Source organism: Triplophysa rosa, linkage group LG1 (genome assembly GCF_024868665.1).
Source record: "Triplophysa rosa linkage group LG1, Trosa_1v2, whole genome shotgun sequence".
NCBI classification, from domain to species: domain Eukaryota; kingdom Metazoa; phylum Chordata; class Actinopteri; order Cypriniformes; family Nemacheilidae; genus Triplophysa; species Triplophysa rosa.
The window spans coordinates 8,498,952-8,524,077 of NC_079890.1; the positions used below are offsets into that span (position 1 = coordinate 8,498,952).

Below are 25,126 nucleotides of genomic sequence, written 5' to 3' on the forward strand. Positions count from 1 at the left end.
AAAAAGTCATAATTATGAGATAAAAAATCGAAATTATGAGATACAAAAATCGAAATTATGAGATAAAAAGTCATAATTATGACATTGAAAATTATAATTATGAGATTAAAAAAACGAAATTATGAGATTGAAAATCGTAATTATGACATAAAAAATTGAAATTATGATTTAACATGCGCAGTGCAGGCAAGACACTGCACGCTTGCGACATCCGTTGCTTAATACGGTGTAAATATAAATAACTGTACATTTTTTATTTTATTTAATTAGGCTGAAACAAGCAACCTGATTCATTTGTTTTGAACTGATCCGAAGTCCCATTTTAGAAGCCTCATCAAACAGAAAAATTACTAAAATACTACAAATTGACAGGCCACATTTTAGAATTATAGTACTCATCATAACTTTATCTAGGAATTATGTTTAAAAGCATCCAGAATAAATCAAAACTATATGCAGGACTAAAGAATATATGTAGCATATTCAAAGTAGCCACCCTTTCCAAAATTGTACTCTTGGCATGATCGAGCAGCTTCTTGAAATTTCACCTTGTAGGAAGATTTTTCAATAGTATTGGCAGAAATTTCATCTATTCATTTCTTGGCTGCTTTTTTTATTTGGTCCTCAATTTTTGTCGTCTAATAAAATAAATTAATATGTTGCCACGATTATATTTTTGTCTACTAAAGTCATTTCAAACATTTAAACATATCTTCAGATTAAAAGACTTTAAGACATGAGAAACATTTCAGTCAAAGATTCAAGTGTTTTAGAACTTTTAAACAGCAGTGTATTTTTTGCCCTCCAAAATCATACATCAAAAATTATGCATTTAAGAGATGGCTTCACAAATCTATGGTATTACTACTACTGTATGTTTCACAATAGAAACCTCTCTGGGTTTTTACTGGTAGTTTGTTGGCTTCAGCAGGCATGTTATCTGGTAGATAGGAACCAGTGAAATACTTTTCAGTAGCTCATAGATCTTTTGTTGAAAGGATTCCATATACATTGTACATTGAATGTGGCCCAAAACACACAATATTTTGTAATTGTTTGGCTGTGGAGTCCATCAGGTTCCTGGGCTCCACCATCTCAAAGGACCTGAAGTGGGAGACCCACATGGGGCCCAACGAAGGTTGTTCTGTGTGCTTTAATCCCTGTCAGGTTTGCCTCGGCTACTCAGTTGATCACAAGTGGACAAGAACGTATAGTCCAGATTGCTGAAAAGATCATTGGTGCTTTCTTTCCCACTCTTGTAAAGTGGAATCATTACAGACTTGATACACCCTGGACACAATATCTTTGAACTGTTGCCCTCTGGCCACTGCTTCAGAAGGAGTACTAGGGCATCTGGACATATTGCTTTTAATAAATTTGAATATTCACAAATTTCCAATCTATTTTACATACAGTATATTACTTCTGTACTGTCTTTTACAGTTGTATTTTATTTATATTTTTACACATTTTGTATTTTGTTTTATTATTATGTGTCTGCTGATGCATTTGGATGTCTGCACTGGAAGCTTAAAAAAATACTGAAAACTGAAAACAAATAACTAAAATATATATATATAACCAATCGCAATTGGTTTGTAAAACCACTGAGTTGCATTTACACCATTCTAACCAGCGGATGTCACCAGCGTGCGGTGTCCTGGCTGCACTGCGCATGTGCACGTTAAGTCATAATTTTGACTTTTTATCTCATAATTTTGACTTTTTATCTCATAATTATGACTTTTTATCTCATAATTTTGACTTTTGATCTCATAATTTTGACTTTTTATCTCATAATTTTGACTTTTTATCTCACAATTATGACTTTTTAGAGCCTGATTTTTTTTATCACGTGGCGGAAATGGGCTTCCATACATCCAAATGCATCAGCAGACACATAATAATAAAACAGAGTACAAAATATATAAAAATATAAATAAAATACAACTGTAAATAGACAGTTGTACAGAAGTAATATACTGTATGTAAAATAGATTGGAAATTTGCGAATATTCAAATTAATTAAAAGCAATATGTCCAGATGCTCTAATACTCCTTCTGAAGCACCGGCCATAGGGCAACAGTTCAAAGATGTTGTGTCCAGGGTGTATCAAGTCTGTAATGATTGCACTTTACAAGAGTGGGAAAGAAAGCACCAATGATTTTTTCAGCAATCTGGACTATCCGTTCTTGTCCACTTGTGATCAACTGAGTAGCCGAGGCAAACCTGACAGGGATTAAAGCACACAGAACAACCTTTGTTGGGCCCTATGTGGGTCTCCCACTTCAGGTCCTTTGAGATGGTGGAGCCCAGGAACCTGAAGGACTCCACAGCCAAACAATTACAAAATATTGTGTGTTTTGGGCCACATTCAATGTACAATGTATATGGAATCCTTTCAACAAAAGATCTATGAGCTACTGAAAAGTATTTTACTGGTTCCTATCTACCAGATAACATGCCTGCTGAAGCCAACAAACTACCAGTAAAAACCCAGAGAGGTTTCTATTGTGAAACATGCAGTAGTAGTAATATCATAGATTTGTGAAGCCATCTCTTAAATGCATAATTTTTGATGTATGATTTTGGAGGGCAAAAAATACACTGCTGTTTAAAAGTTCTAAAACACTTGAACGTTTGACTGAAATGTTTCTCATGGTCTTAAAATCTTTTAATCTGAAGATGTATGTTTAAATGTTTGAAATGACTTTAGTAGACAAAAATTTAATCGTGGCAACATATTCATTTATTTTATTAGACGACAAAAATTGAGGACCAAATAAAAAAAGCAGCCAAGAAATGAATAGATGAAATTTCTGCCAATACTATTGAAAAATCTTCCTACAAGGTGAAATTTCAAGAAGCTGCTCGATCATGCCAAGAGTACAATTTTGGAAAGGGTGGCTACTTTGAATATGCTACATATATTCTTTAGTCCTGCATATAGTTTTGATTTATTCTGGATGCTTTTAAACATAATTCCTAGATAAAGTTATGATGAATACTATAATTCTAAAATGTGGCCTGTCAATTTGTAGTATTTTAGTAATTTTTCTGTTTGATGAGGCTTCTAAAATGGGACTTCGGATCAGTTCAAAACAAATGAATCAGGTTGCTTGTTTAAGCCTAATTAAATAAAATAAAAAATGTACAGTTATTTATATTTACACCGTATTAAGCAACGGATGTCGCAAGCGTGCAGTGTCTTGCCTGCACTGCGCATGTTAAATCATAATTTCAATTTTTTATGTCATAATTACGATTTTCAATCTCATAATTTCGTTTTTTTTAATCTCATAATTATGACTTTTTATCTCATAATTATGACTTGTTATCTCATAATCATGACTTTTCATCTCATAATTTCGATTTTTGTATCTCATAATTTCGATTTTTTATCTCATAATTTTGACTTTTTATCTCATAATTATGACTTTTATCTCATAATTTTGGTTTTTTTATCTCATAATTATGACTTTTTAGAGCCTGATTTTTTTTTATCACGTGGCGGAATTGGGCTTCCATATAAAAATGTGATGCTTCCATTAGAAAACAAACTGTTACAAATGTGAAAACGACCTCATTTTGCCCTTACCAAAATGGCGATCTGAAGTTGCTGTTTACCCACGCTAAATGAATCGCGTTTAAATGACGTAACCCATGAAAGCGCAAGAGATGATAGCTCAGTTTTACTGCGAAGACAGCATTTTACATATGGATTACTCTTGCGTATTTCAGACGTTTTAGTTTATTCACAGTAAGCAGCTATTACATCGTGTCCGTTGAACGTATGTTGCATGATCCTTTAGATCTTACCTGATTTTCCCAATTACAGTTTCTGAAGTCCAGCTGACGCCTGTGAACTTACTGATGAGTGATGAGATGTAGCAGTTTGTGTTCGCCTATAGTTCATTGTGAAGAAGATAATTTAACAACATCGCAGCGGTAAATATTACATATTCGAGAATTAGTAACAATACACTTATTGTTGTGGTTCATATTAATAACGGCTGTTGTAAACCCTAGATAGCTGTCTTTTGATTGTGGTGCATTTTTGGAGATCAGTCGCTTCGAAATTAAAAGGGTCGAATGCGTCTCAAGCTCTGCTACATTAAATGAAAATAATCTATCAGCACTATTTTTTATTTATCATCATTTAAGATCTCTGGGAGATTAAAAGGACATCGATATGGCAAGTGTACAGGATAATAACCTTGAATGTACAAACCATGAAAATGAAGTTGCAAAGAATGAAAAGGAGCAGACTGAAACATTGTCTAAAAGGCAAAGGAAAAGACTTCTCAAGAACCAGCAGTGGGAAGAACAGAGAGAACTTCGCAAGTAAGCATTTACATTTATGCATTTGGCAGACACCTGGTTTCGAACCCATAACATTGGGGTTGCTAGCGCCATGCACAATCGTGTGAGGGTCAGAAACAAAATGTAGTTGTATAAAATTTGGTTTGTGTTTCCATGGTTTACATTCCTGCAGGAGGAAACAGAAAGTTTTAAATTAACAAGAAGTGTTTTATTTGGAAAACGCTTGTCAGTGGTTTTGGAGTTTAATGGTTTCATCTTGGATGCACAGGCAGAAGCGGAAAGAGAGAAAACAGCAGCGGAAGCTTGAGAGACAAGCGCAGGCTGAAGATGGTGTTGAGTGGACAGGAAAGAAGCGTATGCGCAGATCTGCAGAGCCCAGCTCTCTTAGGCTGGTGATTGACTGCAGCTTTGATAGCCTTATGGTGCTCAAGGTAAGATGAGGCCTGGTTACAGAGAACTTCAACCTTTACCCTTGATGTCAAGTCAATTACTTTTTTTTAAACCATTGTTGTTTCTACGTTTTAGAAATGTAAAGAAAATAACTGCATATAACTGACATTTTATGTTTCAAACTGAGATTGCGATAAACAGGCCAACATTGAGGACTGCAGCTTTAAAGGAGCAATGTGGAGATTTTAGCCTAATCTAGCGGTGAGGTTGTGAATTGCAACCAACGCTCACCCCTCCCTTTTGAAGCACTACGGTGGCTCTCACAAAAACTAAGATGTCGTTGCGTTTTCACATCTTTGCCGAAGGAGATAACATGCTCTTTAGAGCAGTTTGTTCATTTAGGGATACTGTAGAAACATGGCGAATTCCATGCAAGGGGACACGCGGTGTATGTAGATAGAAATAGCTCATTCTAAGGTAATAAAAACATAACGCCTCATTATGTAAGGTCTTTATACACCTCTGAAGACATAGTATATGTATATTATATTACATTTCTGTCAATAGATACTCCAAGAAATTACACACTGGATCTTTAAAGGGATAGTTCACCCAAAATGAAAACTGTGTTCTCATTTACCACTCATTCATCACCCTCAAGTTGTTCCAAACCTGTATAAATTACTTTGTTCTGCTGAACAGAAGGAAGGATAGGATATGAAGGAAGATATTTGAAAGAATTTTCACATCTGGGACATCATTGACTACCACAGTAGGAAAATTTAAAATGGTAGTCAAGGGTGCCCCAGAACTGTTAGCTTTCTTAAATTCTTCAAAATAAATGTTGTGCTCAACAGAACAAATATTCAATATTTTTTTCTACTATGATAGTTAATGATGTCCCAGAAATGAAAATTGCTAACATTCTTACAAATGTCTTTATTTGTGTTCAACAGAACAAAGAAATGTATACAGGTTTGTTACAACTTGATTTTTATTTTTGGGTGTACTATCTCTTATCTTGACTGCAGTCGATATACTGCAATCCAATGAAGTATTGTAAATGACAATATAATTAACAACGATGGAAAAATATACAATAGTTGATGTAAAGGTTCACAACCATCGGCAATGTAGTAACTAAACTAAGTGACCTAATTTAAGGGATTATCACCCCAACAAATAGCATTAATTAACAACCTTGGAGCAGCTTGTAGCTGTGTTAAAAAGTTTATACTTTTAACTATAATGTTATCATTGAAATCAATTCCCCTAACACCTGACTATTGTGCTCCTTTGCCATTGTAACAATTACTTCTGAAAAATGTAATTTCATTATGAGGGAATTTTCATGTTTTATGAATGAAACTTGCATTTACTTTTTTTATTTGTCATTTTGTGTAGGATGTCAAGAAACTTCACAAGCAGATTCAAAGGTGCTATGCTGAGAACAGACGAATACAACATCCTGTTCAGGCAAGGGTTTCCTTCATTAAAATGGGATCTGTAGCAAACCTATGTGCAAGGTTTCTGTTTAACGCAACATTTTGACCTCACAGTTTTACCTCACAAGTCACAGAGGTCAGCTAAAGCGGATCATGGATGAAATTAACAAAGGTTGGGTGAACTGGAAGGTACGATATGAAATGTCGCTGAGAAATAATTTTAGATAATGAAAAGTAGTGACCTTAATGCATGTAACATTCTATACAAGTCCATCCCTCATAAATGTCTATCTTAGGATGTCCATATCAAGACTGACCCATTTCATGAAATCATGAGCAAGGAGGACCTGGTCTACCTGACCTCAGATTCGCCCAATGTCCTGCAAGAACTGGATGAGGCCAAAGCTTATGTGATTGGGGGCCTGGTGGACCACAACCACCATAAAGTGAGTGCCTCATTAAGGTTAGAACTGAAAGAGGAATGTACTTTTAGTGGGCTAATTGAATACTTCAGATATAGTAATATATCTGACTTGGTCATTGATGGTCATGGCTTAGGACACCCTTCAGGATAATGAGGTACGTTCCAGAGCATACCGACGCGGTGTACTAAAGTGGGCTTTTACCCCACAGTACACACTTGAGTTTAGATGTTCCGATACCCTTTTCCCTTCCCAATACCTTTTTCGATACCTGGGCTCAGGGTATCGGCCGATACCGAGGACTGATCCTATACCTAGGTGTTTATCTGTGTACAGCTGTATATACTACTAGCCCTGTATGAAGTGATAGAATTATATGTGCTTCAGACCTATCCCTTATTATAACATTAACAAATGCATACTGTAAACTAGAGTATTTTTATTATCTGACATTTGACTAGACATGTGCCCGGTTAACCGCGGTCACCACCAAATCCTGCTGAAATCGAGCTGGCTGCGATAATGCAAGGTATCGTTTATTTTATTGATGCGTAGCTTGTCCGTGAAGGACAGCTCTGGGATCAGTAGAAATGCTGCTCGATCTAAAAGCAGTGCGAGTTTGAGTCACTTATAACGTGCATTTGAAAAAGCAACACCCGTCAAACATGATCATTATACAGTGGCTTGCAAAAGTATTCATCCCCCTTCATTTTATTCACATTTTGTTATGCTGCTGCCTTATCTTAAACTACTTTAAATGATTATTTTTTTACATTAATCTACACTCCATGCACAATAATGACAAAACAAAAAACAGATTTTTGACAGCTTTGCAAATTTATTAAAAATAAAAAACAAAAATAAGTACATTGCATAAGTATTCATACCCTTTTCTGGGACACTTGAAATTTAGCTCAGAAGCATTAGTTTTGCTTGTTGATGTTTATACACTTCGAGTGGCGTTAACCTGTGCCAAATTCAATTGAATAAGTATGATTTGGAGGCGCACATACCTCTCTATAAAGGGTGCAACAGCTGAAAATGCATATCAAAGTAAAAACCAAGACATGAGGTCAAAAGAACTGCCAGTAGAGCTTTTAGACAGGATTGTATCAAGGCACAGATCTGGGGAAGACTTCTGAAAAAAATCTGCTGTATTGAAGGTTCACAAAAGCATGTAGCCTCCATTTATCCTCAATGAAAGAGGTTTGGAACCACCAGATCTCTTACTTGAACTGACCTCCTGTCCAAACTGAGCCATCGATGGAGAAGGGTCTTGGTTAGAGCGGTGACCAAGAAGCTGATGATAACTCTGGTTGAGCTCCATGATCATATATGGAGATGGGAGAAACTTACAGAAGGACAAACATCACTGCAACACTCCACCAATCTGGGCTTTATGGCTTAGTGGCCAGACTCAAGTCTTTGCTCAGTGAAGACACATGGAAACTTGAAATATGCAAAAACGTACTTCAACGAATCTTTCAAACTGTCAGAAACAAGATATTCTGGTCTGATGAATCTCAGATTCATGCATCATGTCTGGAGAAAAACAAGCACTGCTCAACACCTGTACAATACCGTCTTAACAGTAAAGTGTAGTGGAAACAGCATCATGATGTGGGGGTGTTTTTCAGCTTCAGGGACTGTACACAAAATACGGAGATAATGATCATGAAAACCTAGCCCAGAACATTCAGAACCTCGGACAGGGCAGAAGGTTCATTCTCCAACATAACAATGATCCTAAGCACACAACTAAAACAATGCAAGAGTGGCTTATGGACAACTCTGTCTATGTCCTTGAGTGGCCCAGCTAGTGCTTGAACCCAACTGAACATCTCTGTAGAAACCTGAAAATGTCTGTCTACTGTGATCTCCATCCAACCTGACAGATTTGAAAGGATCTGAGGAGAAGAATGACAGAAAATTGCCAAATGCAGATGTGTAAAGCTTTTCACATCAACCCAAAAAGATTTGAGTCTGTAAAGGCGCTATAACCATTTTCTGAGTTGAGGGTATGAATACTTATGCAATGTACTTATTTTTGTTTTTTATTTTTAATAAATTTGCAAAGCTGTCAAAAATCAGTTTTTTGTTTTGTCATTATTGTGCAGGAGTGTAGATTAATGTAAAAAAAATAATCATTTAAAGTAGTTTAAGATAAGGCAGCAGCATAACAAAATGTGAATAAAATGAAGGGGGATGAATACTTTTGCAAGCCACTGTAATATCTTTTAATCATAAAAATACCTGAGGAGGCTTGAGGACAGTGATAAAAACATGTCCTTAGGCATTTCCTACTACTACTACAAAAGTGTGTTATGGTCTTCTTCTGCGGTGCGTATTTGGAGTTTCTGCACGAGAGCGCCCTCTGGCTTTCGGATGCAGCAGCATTTTACCGTACTTCCTCACAAGTTGTGCATAAATCACGTGATATACAGGTGCTGGTCATATAATTAGAATATCATCAAAAAGTTGATTTATTTCCTAATTCCATTCAAAAAGTGAAACTTGTATATTATATTCATTATTACACACAGACTGATATATTTCAAATGTTTATTTCTTTTAATTTGATGATTATAACTGACAACTAATGAAAATCCCAAATTCAGTATCTCAGAAAATTAGAATATTACTTAAGACTAGGGCTGTCAACGTTAACGCGTTAACGCATGCGATAAATTTTTTCAAATTAACGCGTGAAAAATATTTAATCGCAATTAACGCAGCATCCGTTTGTTTTGACATTTTTTGTCTAGCGTTACATTATGTAATCACGCTCTTATTCGTGTACAGGCTTTTAAACCACTTAAGCGCGATTTAAACAGTTGCTTTGAGCGTTCAATGAAGATAGACAGCTTCTAAACTGTGGGACGCGGCAAAACGCAACGCGAGGTCCAGTCTGGTGTAAACAGTCATGGGCTGAAGCTGCGTCGGTGAATCTCTGTCAGACAGCGCATCCGTGTTAAGTTCTCTTTCGTGCTTGAATGGATAAAACCATACAAGATTATGTCAGAAAGCCCGTTTTGTCTAGCATTTTCTTAAGCAAGACTTCAAAGTGTAAAATAAAATCTTAAATGAATGCAAAGAGTTGTGAAAATGGGAGTGCGGTGACGGTCAGATCTGCGTACTGAGACAGCTCTTAAAGGGGCCACGTTCTTAAACGTGCTGCTGTGACTCCTGTCACTAATGTTAATCAAAGAACAAAATAAAAGAAGAAATCAATGTGATTTTGTAGCTTTAATGAGAATTCTTCTGCATTTAATTGATAATTTAGCATTAAAGACTATAAAGTGTTTGAGAACTTCCTTCAATTTCTGTTTATTTCATGATAGCTCTCAATTATATTGTTGAATGGCTATAATTAATGTTAAAATAATCAATTTAATAGAGACATCAGTTACAATACTAATATCAAAATGTTAGCTTTCATAAAATGATGCTGTTAAAGAAATATGTTGTTTCTACATCAATTTGAAGATTAAATGTGAAATTATTAAAATGTAAAAGTATATTTTAAAATATTATTGTTATGTGTGATTAATCGTGATTAATCACAGAAAATGTGTGATTAATCCGATTCATTTTTTTAATCGATTGACAGCACTACTTAAGACCAATACAAAGAAAGGATTTTTAGAAATCTTGGCTAACTGAAAAGTATTAACATGAAAAGTATGAGCCAACTTTATGGAGATGCAGATTTCATTTTCCAACAGGACTTGGCACCTGCACACAGTGCCAAAGCTACCAGTACCTGGTTTAAGGACCATGGTATCCCTATTCTTAATTGGCCAGCAAACTCGCCTGACCTTAACCCCATAGAAAATCTATGGGGTATTGTGAAGAGGAAGATGCGATATGCCAGACCCAACAATGCAGAAGAGCTGAAGGCCACTATCAGAGCAACCTGGCCTCTCATAACACCTGAGCAGTGCCACAAACTGATCGACTCCATGCCACGCCGCATTGCTGCAGTAATTCAGGCAAAAGGAGCCCCAACTAAGTATTGAGTGCTGTACATGCTCATACTTTTCATGTTCATACTTTTCAGTTGGCCAAGATTTCTAAAAATCCTTTCTTTGTATTGGCCTTAAGTAATATTCTAATTGTCTGAGATACTGAATTTGGGATTTTCATTAGCTGTCAGTTATAATCATCAAATTAAAAGAAATAAACATTTGAAATATATCAGTCTGTGTGTAATGAATGAATATAATATACAAGTTTCACTTTTTGAATGGAATTAGTGAAATAAATCAACTTTTTGATGATATTCTAATTATATGACCAGCACCTGTATATGAAGAGTTTGGTTCCAAAATGAGAGAACTCCGTTTTTAAAATTGTTCAAAAATCATGTTTTTTTATTTTATCATGGGTAACACTTTATAATACTGTTTCATACTTAATAGGTAGTTATGCAGAAACTAATGCAGAACAAATGGTTAGTGCTGCATTAACACTGAAGTCATTACTGATAACTAATAAGGAAGAAAGATTAACTAATCAGCAGGTAACAGCATCCAGATGGTTAAGGTAAGTAACAATTAGTTACTTATTACTTATTTAAAAGTCATTAATAAATACTGAATGCTGTGTGTCTCCTGCAGAATTGTAAAATAACTAAGGCTCATTTAAAATAATTATCTATTAACTACTCCTTAACAGCTGCTAAAAATACTTATGTCAGTAAACTGGTTATATATGTTCTGATTACTATTAAAAATACAATTTTAACAAATTTTGTTTGCGTTCAGTAAACTTAATTATTTTATATCACCAAACTATTGTCTAATATTGTCCTTTTCAAGATTTTATTTTTCATATCAATCGTATCAATGAAATAAATCTAATGAATCTTTATCCTATTTTCTATGTTATTTATTTAAAAGGAAAGAAACTTAAGAAATACACATCCTAATCACTGCACCACTAGTCAACTTACCTCACAAACATATCTGAAATATCTCTCCTTGTTGCTTATGAATCTGGTGGACAATAGATGAAGTTGTGTTTTCATTATTAACTATTAAGAAATTATTGGTAAGTCATTACTAATTATTTTAAAAAATGTATTACTCTGTTCTTATTACGGAATTATTCTGTGAAAATCATAGTAACTTTTTAATATTTACTCAGGTCTTACCATATCAGTATTACGTAATTACTTATGATCCAGAACATTATTACAAACTGAAAACCAAGGTAACATTTTAATAATTACTCGGTCTTACCATATCAGTATTAAGTAATTATGATGCGGAACAGTATTATGAAGTGAAGAAAATAACCCGTTGATAAAAAGCAATTCTGGTGAATAGGAAATTAAAAATGAAAATCCCCAGTATTACCAATAAATAAAACAGTACTGTAAACACAAACGCTTGTAGTAACTTACAATCCACCACACACACCAGAACAGAGCTGAATTTTTATGGACACAAAATATATATTTTAATAAATACTAACAAAAACTTCACAGTTAAACAATAGTAACAGTAATCAATGCAATATATAAAATAAGGTATGGTTTTATCACAAGACTTAACATATCTGACACAAAATGTTAACTGTAAATCCAGGTTTCGGTTATTAGCTTCCAGTTGTTTCTGTAAATCACAATGTCTTGTTTGCTTCTCTTTTCTGTAGCTTTCATCTGTCTGTATAAATAATTTATACTTTAAAGACAGCAGTGATTTCATGTTGAATATATCAATAAAGTAAATTTGATAGATGTGGTTTAGCATTTTAGCAGCATTCAGTCTGAACACGCTGCTGCTGTGACTTCCGCATACAGGGCCATTATGTTCATGCCCCTCCCCCTTAAATTAACAGTGCATTATTTACTGTATAAATACTGTAACGATGATTGACAAGAAAAACTTTCAATTTTACCACAGAAGCATTAGTGACAATACAGGTACATCTAAAAAAATTAGAATATCATGAAAAAGGTCAATATTTTTTGTTACTCATTTCAGAAAGTGAAACCCATATATTATATAGATTCATTACATATAGAGTGAAATATTTCAAGCCTTCATTTCTTGAAAATTTGATGATTATGGCTTACAGATAATAAAACCCAAAATTCAGTGTCTTAATATGAGCCTGTCGCAGATATATCTGCATCGGTTTATATGGCGCAGATTAGAGCTGAAGATCTTTGCCTGAACCCGACAGACCCGACCTGACCCGATGGGTTCGGGCTTAATTTCTATCATTTTACACGGCTCGGGCTGGGCTCGGGCTTGCGCGGTAAATGAGCGGTCATGTGATGCGTTCCGATTAGAGCGACAAAGATGCAAAAATGGATGCTGAGGGTTGCAACACATTCTCACTCCCGACTCGTCACATATTTATGCTCGGTCAGAGCCCTTCGGCGTCACTTTTGAATGCGCAGGGTACTCCTTTGATGTCGTTATTCGACGTGAAGGGCACGCGAATTTCACCGTCATTATGAAAATGTATATTAGATATAATTTGCAATGATGATGTTTCGGGGTTTAATTTAAGTTTAATGGCCAGGATAATTGCATTTACATGACACTATTTAGACAGTTTGAGCAAGTAGTGTTTATTGAATGTTTAAAACAGTTTATTTATCGTAATATAAAACACATAATACAAGCAGTCACAATGTCCTTCAAAAATACAGATATTCCAAGGGTACCAACGCGAAACGATCGATTTGTATGAGGAACAGATGCGAAAGCGATCACCGTCTGCCGTAAATATCAAATCCAGTGAAGAACGACGTTCAAAATTTGCTGCCAGAGGAAGTTACGTCAGCTTCGATGCCATTGGCTTTCCCGTGGCTCGTGTCCGATCGCGTCATTTCGTTGGCTTTGAACGTGAAACGGTATTGGCTCCCGACTGCATCTAGCTGTTCCGGTTTATCTTTTGAATGGGAGCCTCAGCCGAGTTCATGTATTCACGGACACGCACGGCATCTCCATTGTAATGTTATCGTAAGGCTTTGGTGCAAAAAGGTATGCGAAACAAGTTGTTTGTTTTATTTTGTAATGCTTTTGGTCAGTTTGTGTAATAAATACCTGTGACTGTACTTTTAGTCGCGTGTTGTGTTTTATATGGCTGAGAAGTGGTTAGGGTTAGGTTTAGGGTGAGGTTGGGATTAGGTGCTACAAAATATTAAAACCATAAATAATTATGAAATGCTAAGAATTGCACGCATCTCGGTCTGGAGCATTTAGAAAACAGCAACGCAGTTCCCTGTTCGTCGAAAAACAACGCCAAAAGGGTACTCTGCGCGTTCAAATGTGACGCCGTGGGGCGCTGACCGAGGGTAAATATGTGACGAGTCGGGAGTGAGAACGGGTTGGCTGAGGAGGTGAAATGGAGGCTTGCCTCTGGCGATTACGTTTTGGTTGCACCAGCAACTAAAGCAAAGTCTGAGGTGTGGAAAAGTGTTGACCATGTGCATAATGAGAATAATGAGCCAGTGGGATATGTGAGATGTTACAGAGGACTTATTTATTTCTTTGTTCCAACATCCAAGTGGCCTATAGCCTACGTTAGTCATTAATAAATTATGTTAAAACATGTATAAATGACTCATTCTTGACAAAAAGCTGTGTGCGTGCGCACATTTGAATAGCCTAATGTCGGGCTGTAAACGGGTTCGGGCTTTTAAAAAGCTGTCAATCAAAATGTACTTGTCGGGCTCGGGCCGAATTCTGTTGGGCTCGGGCACTGTCGGGCCTAACTTTTAAGGCCCGATTACAGCTCTAGTGCAGATATGCCACCGATGTAAACATTTTTTACAGAACACAAATGAGTGTAATGATAAAAATGCTTGTAAATGGTGTAATTACATAGTTTGTACAGCAGAGTGCGCTTCATTGTTTGCTACTGGGGACCCAGGTCACTGTAGTGACACCAGCTGATCTCCACATACACAGAAACACGCGCTAGTCAGACAGGATAAATTTGCCGGTTAAAGTCCTAAAAATTTGGTTTAATCACGAAAAACATACAATGCACAATGTTCTCTTAATGTGTCTCCCTCGTCCACTTGTGATGTGATCGACCAAAACACACTGTCTTAATCTTAAATTGCTAACTAGTCTGTGAAATACTTAATTTACTGTAAAATTAATAAATAATGGTCCCATAAGTCCAATATAACATTAACCCTGTCCTTTACATTTACACATTTGGCAGACGCTTTTATGTAAAGCGACTTACATTCCATTATCCTATACATTTATACATAGGTTTGTGCAATCCCCTGGGATTATACAATTAGAGAACGATAAAGGGAAGAGATAATCAATCCAATTTCTCAGCAAATCAGGCATTCAGTTTCTTTAAGCATTGCCTTCTGCAGTTGTTGGAACATATAGGCAGTGTGTAATATATAAGGTTTGTAACTGCCTGAAAACCTTCAATCACATGGTTCCTCTACATAATTAGAGGATAGTTCACAATAGTCTCAAGTAAGAAATCATGGCTGCACTAAACAGCAGCAGGAGAAAGACAAAGACACTGACAACCATTAAAGGCGCAGTTCTTGAAAATCAGCGGCCACTAGCGTTGTATTATAGTTTTGCAACGAATCTCTGAGTCATTTGCCCACCCCTCCCTTTCGAATTACGACTGTGGCCGCAACAGTAAAAAAAGATGTCGTCTACTGAGACAGCGGATAGTAGTGATACAAGCAGGTAAGGCAATATTTTAACGTAATTAATCATTTAACATGTATTCTATTGCGAAAGTTACTGTTACAATTCTATAATTAGATATATTTCTTGCGTGCTATCTAGTACACGCTGAGAGTAGTGAAGTAACTAAAGTTAGCTAATCGTAAATAGCAACGCTGTTCAAAGCGTTTGATCTGACCGCGAAATAGGCAGTTAGGTGTAAGTTAGTAGACGTTTGTCTCCCCCTTTGTAAAGTCAGGAACAACCGGAGTACGTACCGCAGGGACGGAAAAACATTATTATTCAGAGGTTATATGGCCATTTGTATGAAATGCTAACGTTACCATTTCAACAAAACAGTTGTTTGGTAAACATTGAAAAAGTGGAAACATTGAAAATGTTGAATTATCTTACCAGTCTAGCAGAAAACAGGCAACTTCGGCGTCCACTTGAAAACATTTGTCTTTCAACAGTGCCTTCCATCTGGTAATAGATACACCGATGTTTATCCTGGATTTCTGCCGCCGTTTGTCTCTAATTCGTCTGGCAGCATCACGTTTGCGCTTCTTTGACGACGGAGATTCACGCTCTGTCGGCGCTTGTACACAATACGCATGGTCCTCCATTTTATCAAAACTTCTAAGACAGAAGAATCAATTGCTTCAGCTAGACGACGACGACGACTCCTTCTCTCCGTACTACGACTTACTACTTTGTGCGTCTTCAACTCAGTGATGACGCAAGCAGCGTCTAAAAACACACATGAAGACCAACATATACGAAATGCGCTCTGTAGAGCTGTTTGTCCGTTAGAGCTTACTGTACAAAACATGGCTGCGCAACATAACAAATTCCATGTAGATAGGCCCACTCCCTATGTAGATACAACTGGTTTATTCTAAGGTAATAAAAACATAACTTTTCATTACGTAAGGTTTTTATACACATCTAAAGACACAGTTTTGTATGTTATATTGCATTTCTGTTAATAGATCATACAAAACATCCCGCACTGTACCTTTAAGTAAGCATTTTGACCATTTCTCTTTTGTACAGCTTTCCTGTAGCTCAGTGGTTAGAGCATGGTGTTAACAACGCCAAGGCCGTGGGTTCGATCCTTTTTATTAAGCAGTTACTTAGAGACAAAAATGTATAGGATAATGCAATGTAAGACACTTTGGATAAAAGCGTCTGCCAAATGCGTAAATGTAAACACAACATTTTTAATTTGCATAAAATGTGGAGTAACTTTAATACAGCAATCAAGCAACAAACATGCATCCCTATTTAGAACCAACAACTTGTCCATACTATACTGTATATATTTTTTATTCTTTACTTTATTAATGTATGTTCAGTCATTTAATTTTTATTGTACCTTATTTTTTATTAAATTAGTTTAGTAATTTAAAAGATTTAATCAAACAAAAAACGAAATAAATAAAAACAAAGTCACGTGTTTAAGTTTCTCAGGAATTCTCAGGTTGTCCTGCAGGTGACCTTGTAAAGGACAATGTCTTTCTGACCTTGTCTTCTTACAATGCACTTAGGGATTTACGATTACTCCAGAGCACTCGTAGATCTACGATGATTTTCAAGTGCTACTTAACTTAAGATGCTTTTGGGAAACAGACCGTAATATTACGATCACTCGTACGATCGTTTTTACGATCAATTTAGACTTACAATGCTTTTGGGAAACCCAGCCCTGAACGGTCATATGATCAAATATGATCACACCATTTTTTCATGCAACAATTTCACTAATTTCTAGAAATCCTACGCAAACAACATATATCTCAACATGAAAAACAACTATTCAACCATATAATGAGTTTCAGTGAGTGCGTTTACATGCACAAAATAAATGGATATCTATCAAAAATCAGCTTATAAAAGAAACTTGTTTTCACGCGTTTACATGCATATTAATAAACCGCAGAAAACCACGTTTACGTGGAAATTTGAGACTTTCCAGGTTTCTCGCGTGCAGTGACGTCACCATCAATAGTCTGTTTAGTAATTAAAAATGCATCGGAAAATCGGTCAGAAAATATGTCCGCAGTACCTGCAAGTGCAACAATAGTTTTTCATTTTGCCGTTTCTACATCAACTGCATGATTTGAGAGCAGACTTTTATGCGTTATTTTATTGTTACTTCCATTTGGGACTTTTACTTTTGTGCTGTCAGACATGTGCACATAAACAAAACTGAGAGAAAACCGGTAAAGGCGTTTGCATGCTGCGCGAAATCAGAGTAATGGGCAATGCTCACGCAGTTTATGAGCTTTCCCCGATAAAAGAAAACTGTTTTACGCATTTACATGGCCTTACTTGTTATCAACTTATAAAGAATAATCAGATTAAGACCATTTAAACCTGTGCATGTAAACCAGGGGCGTAAATCCCGGGGGGATGGAGGGGACACGTCCTCCTCTATCCGAGGGTTGTACCCCACAAATTATTTAAAATCGCACTGTCTATTGTGCTAAATATATTTATGTATACCTAAACTAATTGTGTAATTAGAAAAAAATACAAACGCAAAAAATGTGTTTAAGTTTAGAAACAGTTGAGTTCTCCGTGTTAGCGATTAAAAACGTTACATAGCTAGTTAACGTTCGCTTGTTTATCATAGCTTGTTGCATAGTGCGTCAAACACTGCAACTAACATGCCGACGCCATTTCCCATGCATTGTTTTTTTGTGGCGACCTGGCATAATGATAACATTAACGGCCACAATTAGCCACCAATCCTTGCCATTCAGGTCCCACACACAGTCGCGCACATACCGGTGACAGTTTAGTGACTTTGGCACTTATTTAGCGAATTTCAGACCTCTTTTGTCCACAAAAGTTGCACAGCTTTCATTCAGTTGGAAAAGCTCATTTTCTCAGCATCTATTTTGTGCAGTGTGTGCGCGGCGGATAAGCTAAACATTCAATTGACTTAAACTTAACAATTCATCAACAAGTACAACATAGAATTTATGCATCTGTCACTATTACTGACTGTTTGAGTACACGAACATGAACATAGTACATCTGTGCACTTAGTTTGTTGGCGGAGGCAGTGCACTACATGGGAAAATAACCACCACTCTTTAATGTAGATGTATGGTGACTTTGTCAGACTATGTTGCAGTATAAATCAGGATAACATTTAAAAAGTGTTTGTGTTTAAAAAGTGACTCATTGTTAACATGTCATGGGTAGTGTGGGTAGTGTGTTTTTATACTTGTTTCCTGTCTTGACAACAGAGACAAAAAAAATGTAAATGGAAACAGCTTTATTAGGTGTTCACTTGTATTACAGTACGTGGCAGTTCAGTTCAGTTATAATATGTCTGCATGATAAACCTAAGAACCTAACGTATATTGTCGCTTTGTGACGTAGTAAGTACAATTTTGACTGTATTATTTGTGTCCCCTTCAAAAATGTTATGTTTATTGTCCACCCTACTGTTAAATGAGATTTACGCCCCTGATGTAAATGCACTCATTAACTTATCATTGTTCGTTTAAATGCTATTTACGTATTTGTGGGAGTAGGTAGGAGCGCAGATCCGTGTTTCACAAATTCCAGAACTACGCTAAAGTTTGAAAAGCCCCCGGCAACTCCTGATGGGTCAGATGCCATGGTGTCACTATTTGTGACGTAGACTGATCTCCATTGATTGGCTGGGAGACATCCATGCGCTTACACAAGCTCACGGAGAGGCATGGAAATGCCGTTGTGATTGGTCGATTAAGTTTCCAAATTTTTTGTAGAGCTGTGACTCTTTACTTGCCTCATGATTAGATACACCAACACTTTTTTAATCTACCAGCTGTTTTCAAACTAAATAACATGTTTTTTTTCCAAGCGAGTCAGCAGACAGCACATTTATGTAGTGCGCTGTAAACAGGGCTCTGTAAATTACTCTTATTGGGGATTTATTAACTTTGTGGGGACTTACAGAAAGACTACAAACCTATATTAAAGACAGACATTTAACACAGAAGTATAAATACGCACAAGCATCTGTCTGCTCCCGCTCTGTGTCTGAGCTGCCTGTCACGCCTGAGTTACATGGACCAATGATAAATAAACAATAATTCATACAGCGATATTAAGATTGCACATAGGCTATATGAGATGTATTCTGTATTTATTGATCAGGTATAACATTTGAAATTGTATTTAAAACACAAAATTAATGTATAGAGTTTTTATTTCCCTGTCGTGTCATGTACCAGGGGTCTCTTCGAGTACCACAGTTTGAGAACCACTGGTCTAGTACATAAGTTAGGCCTGAACAAAGCGAGGCGATGTCATTCATTTCAGTGGTAGCCTTGCAACATCCAGGGACACGAACGATAGTGACCGTTGGTGACAGGAAGTGGGCGTGTCTAGTTACTCGAGAAAGTTTAGATTTGCTCAACTTTATGCAAATGATGAGCGACTTTCAGGAGCGACTACACAGCAGCGGAGCTCATGTCATCCATCTCTCATCTGTTACTGCAGGGTTTGTCTATAGATGTTTCTAGGACAACCAAAGCTAGGAACGCCTTCTAACGACCTCATAGCAAGAGACAAGTGACACACAGCGACCCAGTCGCTGTCGGTCTGAACGGGTCATAAGTTATTGCATTAACATGCATAGTGTACAGGTAGTCTGTATACTTTTCAGGGTTTCAGCCTCAAAGAGGACAGCACAAGTATTGCATTATCTATGCAAGCAAAGGCAATTTCCAATTCTAGGGTCGATTGTCCTGTAATAAGTTAATGGTTACATGGAATCACAGCCTTCTAGACTTTCTAGATTCTATGCTGTTCATTAGGTGAGCAAAATACAGGACCCTTTTTTTTTTACTTGTGGGGGGGGGTCGTTTAAGGCTTCACCAAAGCACCTGGCATCGGCTAATATAAATGCTTTATTACAGGGAGTCACTTTTGATCTTGCTAAAAAGCTTGGCATTGCCCATGCTCAGCTTCCGCTGGGCAGTTTTGTCAAGATGAATAGCCGCAAGGTTCTGGCAGTCAATCATGGTAAGATGAACTTTTATACTTGTATAAATGCATGCTTACCTTCCATCTGCTAGTGTTCTGCTAGAAATTATCTTTTGCATTTTGCTGCAGTTTTTGAGATCGTCCTAGCATTCCTGGAGAAACAAGACTGGAAGGAAGCATTCTTCACTGTTCTGCCACAGAGGAAGGGAGCTATGCCAGTGGAGCTGGGACAGGGCAATAATGAGGAGGAAGACTCTGATCAAGACTCAGACATTAACAGTGTTGTTTCAGAAAAGAGAACTGAGCAGCAAACAGGACAGTAGAAAAGAAACCTTTGCTAACCCATTCGGACTGCAGTGAGCAAAACGCAGCATAGATGGACATAACATATTTATGCTGCCTTGTGTTTGTGACATTTTTAGTTCTGATTTGTTTAAGCTTGATATCTTGGTTGTTATTGAAATGCTTTATGCAAAGATTTGAACTGAATGGTTGCAATTTTTGTTAGTTTGTTACAATTTTGATGAATATCAAACTCTGTCATTGTTTTATTTAGGTATTAAAACAATTATCTTATATTATCCACTGTTGTTTTTATTAAAATAAAATAAATCAGCTAAAGGTTTTGTTCATAAAATGTTTTAAAATGTATATTTTTGTGCACTGAAATATGTTATTGAGTTAGTTAGAATATTTATTTTTTACTGACCCAAATGCCGTGATTTTTCTAGTCTGTTCATTAAAAGGCTGCTTATATTTGCTAATTGTTTATTAGACAAACATCACTGGATATAATACATAAGTGTAAAACATTTGTACAGATAAACTGTATGCTACTAATTCTATTTTAACATGCTCCCCTAGATGGCGTCATTAACTTAAATGCCATACAGTTTACTTTAACAATAAATTGGCTTTAAGAAAATTGAAAAACTCAGCTACAGGAAATTAAAAGGCATGATGAGATTAAGATGCGCCCCTTCCTATTCTACAGAGTTAAATTTCATTTCTACAACTTTAACAATCGGTAAAAAAAAACATTTGTTTATCATTAAATTTTTCCCATTTTTCAAAGTTTTCTATCGCTGACCTGCACAATATTTGCAATGCCTCAAAAGCATGTTAGTATTGAATAATGATTAATTGTTTAGAAAAATATTTACATAGTTGATCAACAGCTACTATAGCTGTTGATCATGTAAATACACAGAGATGTCGGGCTTCCTGTTTCCTGCATCGCTGCCGGCGGCTTGTTTGTATCAGTGCACTTACACTTCGCTCTAATNAGTAATATTCTAATTTTCTGAGATACTGAATTTGGGATTTTCATTAGTTGTCAGTTATAATCATCAAATTAAAAGAAATAAACATTTGAAATATATCAGTCTGTGTGTAATGAATGAATATAATATACAAGTTTCACTTTTTGAACGGAATTAGTGAAATAAATCAACTTTTTGATGATATTCTAATTATATGACCAGCACCTGTATATAGTGCATGTGTGTGCATGAGTAGCCTATTGTAAAACGGAAAAAAGTATTTATGAAATTTCAAACGAAGGACCCCATACTTAACAGCGCCCTTTTTTCCTTCTTGGCCAACCAACCAATCACAGTCTTTAAAAGACTGTCATACATAGCAACGGGGTCAGCCCTGCCTACTCACTAAAATAAAAGTTTTTGTCTTTTCCTTGCTCAAAGTTGCTCTCAGATTGGTCCTGAATCGATTTTAAGCTAAAACTCCTACACAGAAGTTTTTAAGCCAAATCAAGAGCTTTCTTAGAGGATTCTTAGAAGCTTTAAGAATACGGGCTCAGGACTTTACCTAGGATTGTCGGAAGGGGAGAAATCGGCCCGTTGTCTTGTGGTGATGAGGCCCTGGCATGAGCGGACACAGACTGTGACGAGCGAGCGTTAAATGGCAAACGCGGAGTGGAATCTGCGGACCTTTAGCGGTGTGATAAGAGAACGTTTTTAGCAGGGATGTGAATCCTCCCTACTCCACTTCAGCAACCGTTCAATTTTGCCTACCAAAGGATGCCTCAGCCTGCAAGGGCAAATGATCAGTAGCCAGGTTTCCATTACTCTTCAAAAATTGCAAATTGAAATAGCGCATTGAAAATACGCCCAATGGAAACACGACAATTTCGCAAAAACTCCCATGTATCGCAAAACAGTTCTCACCTCGTATGAGGTGTTTTTTCAGGCAATACGATAAAGGCATATTTCGCAAAACTGCAATGGAAACACTTTTTGTCATATTTACAAGTCACGTGACGTATAAAAAAGTAACATGACCATTAGCGGTATGTTTTGGCAGAACGTTTGGAAAGATAGGATGTAAGGAATTCATATTAAAGGGGTCATATGACACGGCTAAAACAAATATATTGTTTCTTTCAGATGTAATGCAATGTGTATACATGATTTAAGGTTAAAAAATGCTGTATTTTCCACATACCATGCATGTTTGTATCTCCTCTTTGCCCCGCCTCTCTGAAACGCGAAGACGAAGCTCATAGCTCTGAAAAGCGAGGTGTGCTATGATTGGCCAGTTAACCACTGCGGAGTGATTGGTCGAATACTGCAAGCGTGTGACGGAAATGTAACGCCTCTTACCATATTTGGAACATCAGTTTCTAAAGCAATTGTACTGACAGGTACGCCCATCTTACTTGCATATACATTTGGGCGGTCTTAGTCAAATTATACCACGAACTGACAGATTTGTGGGGGTGTGGTTACACGCGACATTTCAGGCAGGTCTGAGAGTGAGCATTCGCTTTTAGATAGAATGCATCTTTTGTTCCGACACTTTAATATTTGTAATTTTACATGTCTAATACATACATGGGCATCTTATAACACACCAAAGACACAGAAAAACACGTATTCGCGCCATATGACCCCTTTAAGTAATATCTTATATGATGGCCCAAATGCAGGAAAACAAGTGAGTGCAGTTAGATTTATTAGGAACAGTGAGGAAATATGAAAATATATAAGGAAATGTAGACATTTATCTTCACTCTTACATCTAATATTTCACTAAAGTTTGTTTGCAACCTGCCATAAAACGTACAAAGAAGTACGGCCAAATGACTGTCGCGAGAAGAATCAAAATACACTTTAATTGCATAACATAATTTAAAGGCGCAGTTCTTGAAAATCAGCGGCCACTAGCTTTGTATTATAGTTTTGCAACGAATCTCTGAGTCATTTGCCCACCCCTCCCTTTCGAATTACGACGGTGGCCGCAACAGTAAAAAAAGATGTCGTCTACTGAGACAGCGGATAGCAGTGATACAAGCAGGTAAGGCAATATATTAACGTAATTAATCATTTAACATGTATTCTATTGCGAAAGTTACTCTTACAATTCTATAATTAGATATATTTCTTGCGTGCTATCTAGTACACGCTGAGAGTAGTGAAGTAACTAAAGTTAGCTAATCATAAATAGCAACGCTGTTCAAAGCGTTTGATCTGACAGCGACATAGGCAGTTAGGTGTAAGTTAGTAGACGTTTGTCTCCCCCTTTGTAAAGTCAGGAACAACCGGAGTACGTACCGCAGGGACGGAAAAACATCATTCGGAGGTTATATGGCCATTTGTATAAAATGCTAACGTTACCGTTTCAACAAAACAGGTGTTTGGTAAACATTGAACAAGTGTTGAAAATGTTGAATTATCTTACCAGTCTAGCAGAAAACAGGCAACTTCAGCGTCGCCTTGAAAACATTTGTCTTTCAACAGTGCCTTCCATCTGGTAATAGATACACCGATGTTTATCCTGGATTTCTGCCGCCGTTTGTCTCTAATTCGTCTGGCAGCATCACGTTTGCGCTTCTTTGACGACGGAGATTCACGCTCTGTCGGCGCTTGTGCACAATACGCATGGTCCTCCATTTTATCAAAACTTCTAAGACAGAACAATCAATTGCTTCAGCTAGACGACGACTACTCCTCCTCCTCTCCGTACTACGACTTACTACTTTGTGCGTCTTCAACTCAGTGATGACGCAAGCTGCGTCTAAAAACACACGAAGAAGACCAACATATACGAAACGCGCTCTGTAGAGCTGTTCGTCCGTTAGAGCTTACTGTACAAAACATGGCTGCGCAACGTAACAAATTCCATGTAGATAGGCCCGCTCCCTATGTAGATACAACTGGTTTATTCTAAGGTAATAAAAACGTAACTTTTCATTACGTAAGGTTTTTATACACATCTAAAGACACAGTTTTGTATGTTATATTGCATTTCTGTTAATATATCATACAAAACATCCCGCACTGTACCTTTAATTACTTTTTTATTTATATATTTTTCTGTAAATGCAGAACATCGAAGAGCAGTGAGGCAGTTTGAAGTGGGCTCTAGCCCATCCAGATTACGCTAAAAATAAGATAAATATAAATTGTCATATGAAAATAAACAAAGGTATTAACTGTGCAAAATCAACACATTTTGATCGGCACAACACTGTACTCGACAATAAATCTAAATAAACTCATCCAATTACGAATAAAACTCTTCACAGCCCGTTTCCGACACTCTTCTCGGGATAATGATTGCATATTATGTACTAAATTGGACTTGTAAAACTCTTTCTACGCGTTATGATGGAGCACTCCGCCCAAACCGCTTACAGTACTTCTCCTCAGCATTCTGAAATCTGAACGGCTTGTTGGTTTTGACTAAATCCTTGGTTAGAGTAAGGTTAGGGTGTGGGTTAGGGTAAAGGTTTCGTAAGACTTAAACACCATCTAAACTACCCATAATTGTTAGAAATGCCTAAAAACACGGTTGCGTGATGACATCAGACTCGAAACACCAAGGATTTAGTGAGAGCCGTCACGCAACGCGCGCGAGCTT

The 25,126-nt window shown here is 36.8% G+C and overlaps 1 protein-coding gene across 3 annotated transcripts; it reads left to right on the plus strand.

Annotated features, from left to right (window-relative positions):
* The first annotated feature begins 3,527 nt into the window (after window positions 1-3,527).
* On the plus strand, window positions 3,528-20,886 carry trmt10a (tRNA methyltransferase 10A). 3 transcript variants are annotated; one of them, XM_057340181.1, is made up of 9 exons: window positions 3,528-3,761; window positions 3,840-3,949; window positions 4,166-4,345; window positions 4,593-4,755; window positions 6,119-6,190; window positions 6,274-6,348; window positions 6,456-6,605; window positions 20,179-20,284; window positions 20,375-20,886. In XM_057340181.1, the coding sequence occupies exons 3-9, from the start codon at window positions 4,194-4,196 to the stop codon at window positions 20,566-20,568; spliced, it is 912 nt and encodes a 303-aa protein (XP_057196164.1). In that variant the 5' UTR covers window positions 3,528-3,761; window positions 3,840-3,949; window positions 4,166-4,193; the 3' UTR covers window positions 20,569-20,886. The 3 variants fall into 3 exon arrangements, with proteins under 3 accessions (XP_057196164.1, XP_057196156.1, XP_057196174.1); XM_057340173.1 differs by having other exon boundaries at window positions 3,528-3,949; XM_057340191.1 differs by lacking the exons at window positions 3,528-3,761; window positions 3,840-3,949 and having other exon boundaries at window positions 3,960-4,345.
* Window positions 20,887-25,126: the final 4,240 nt, after the last annotated feature.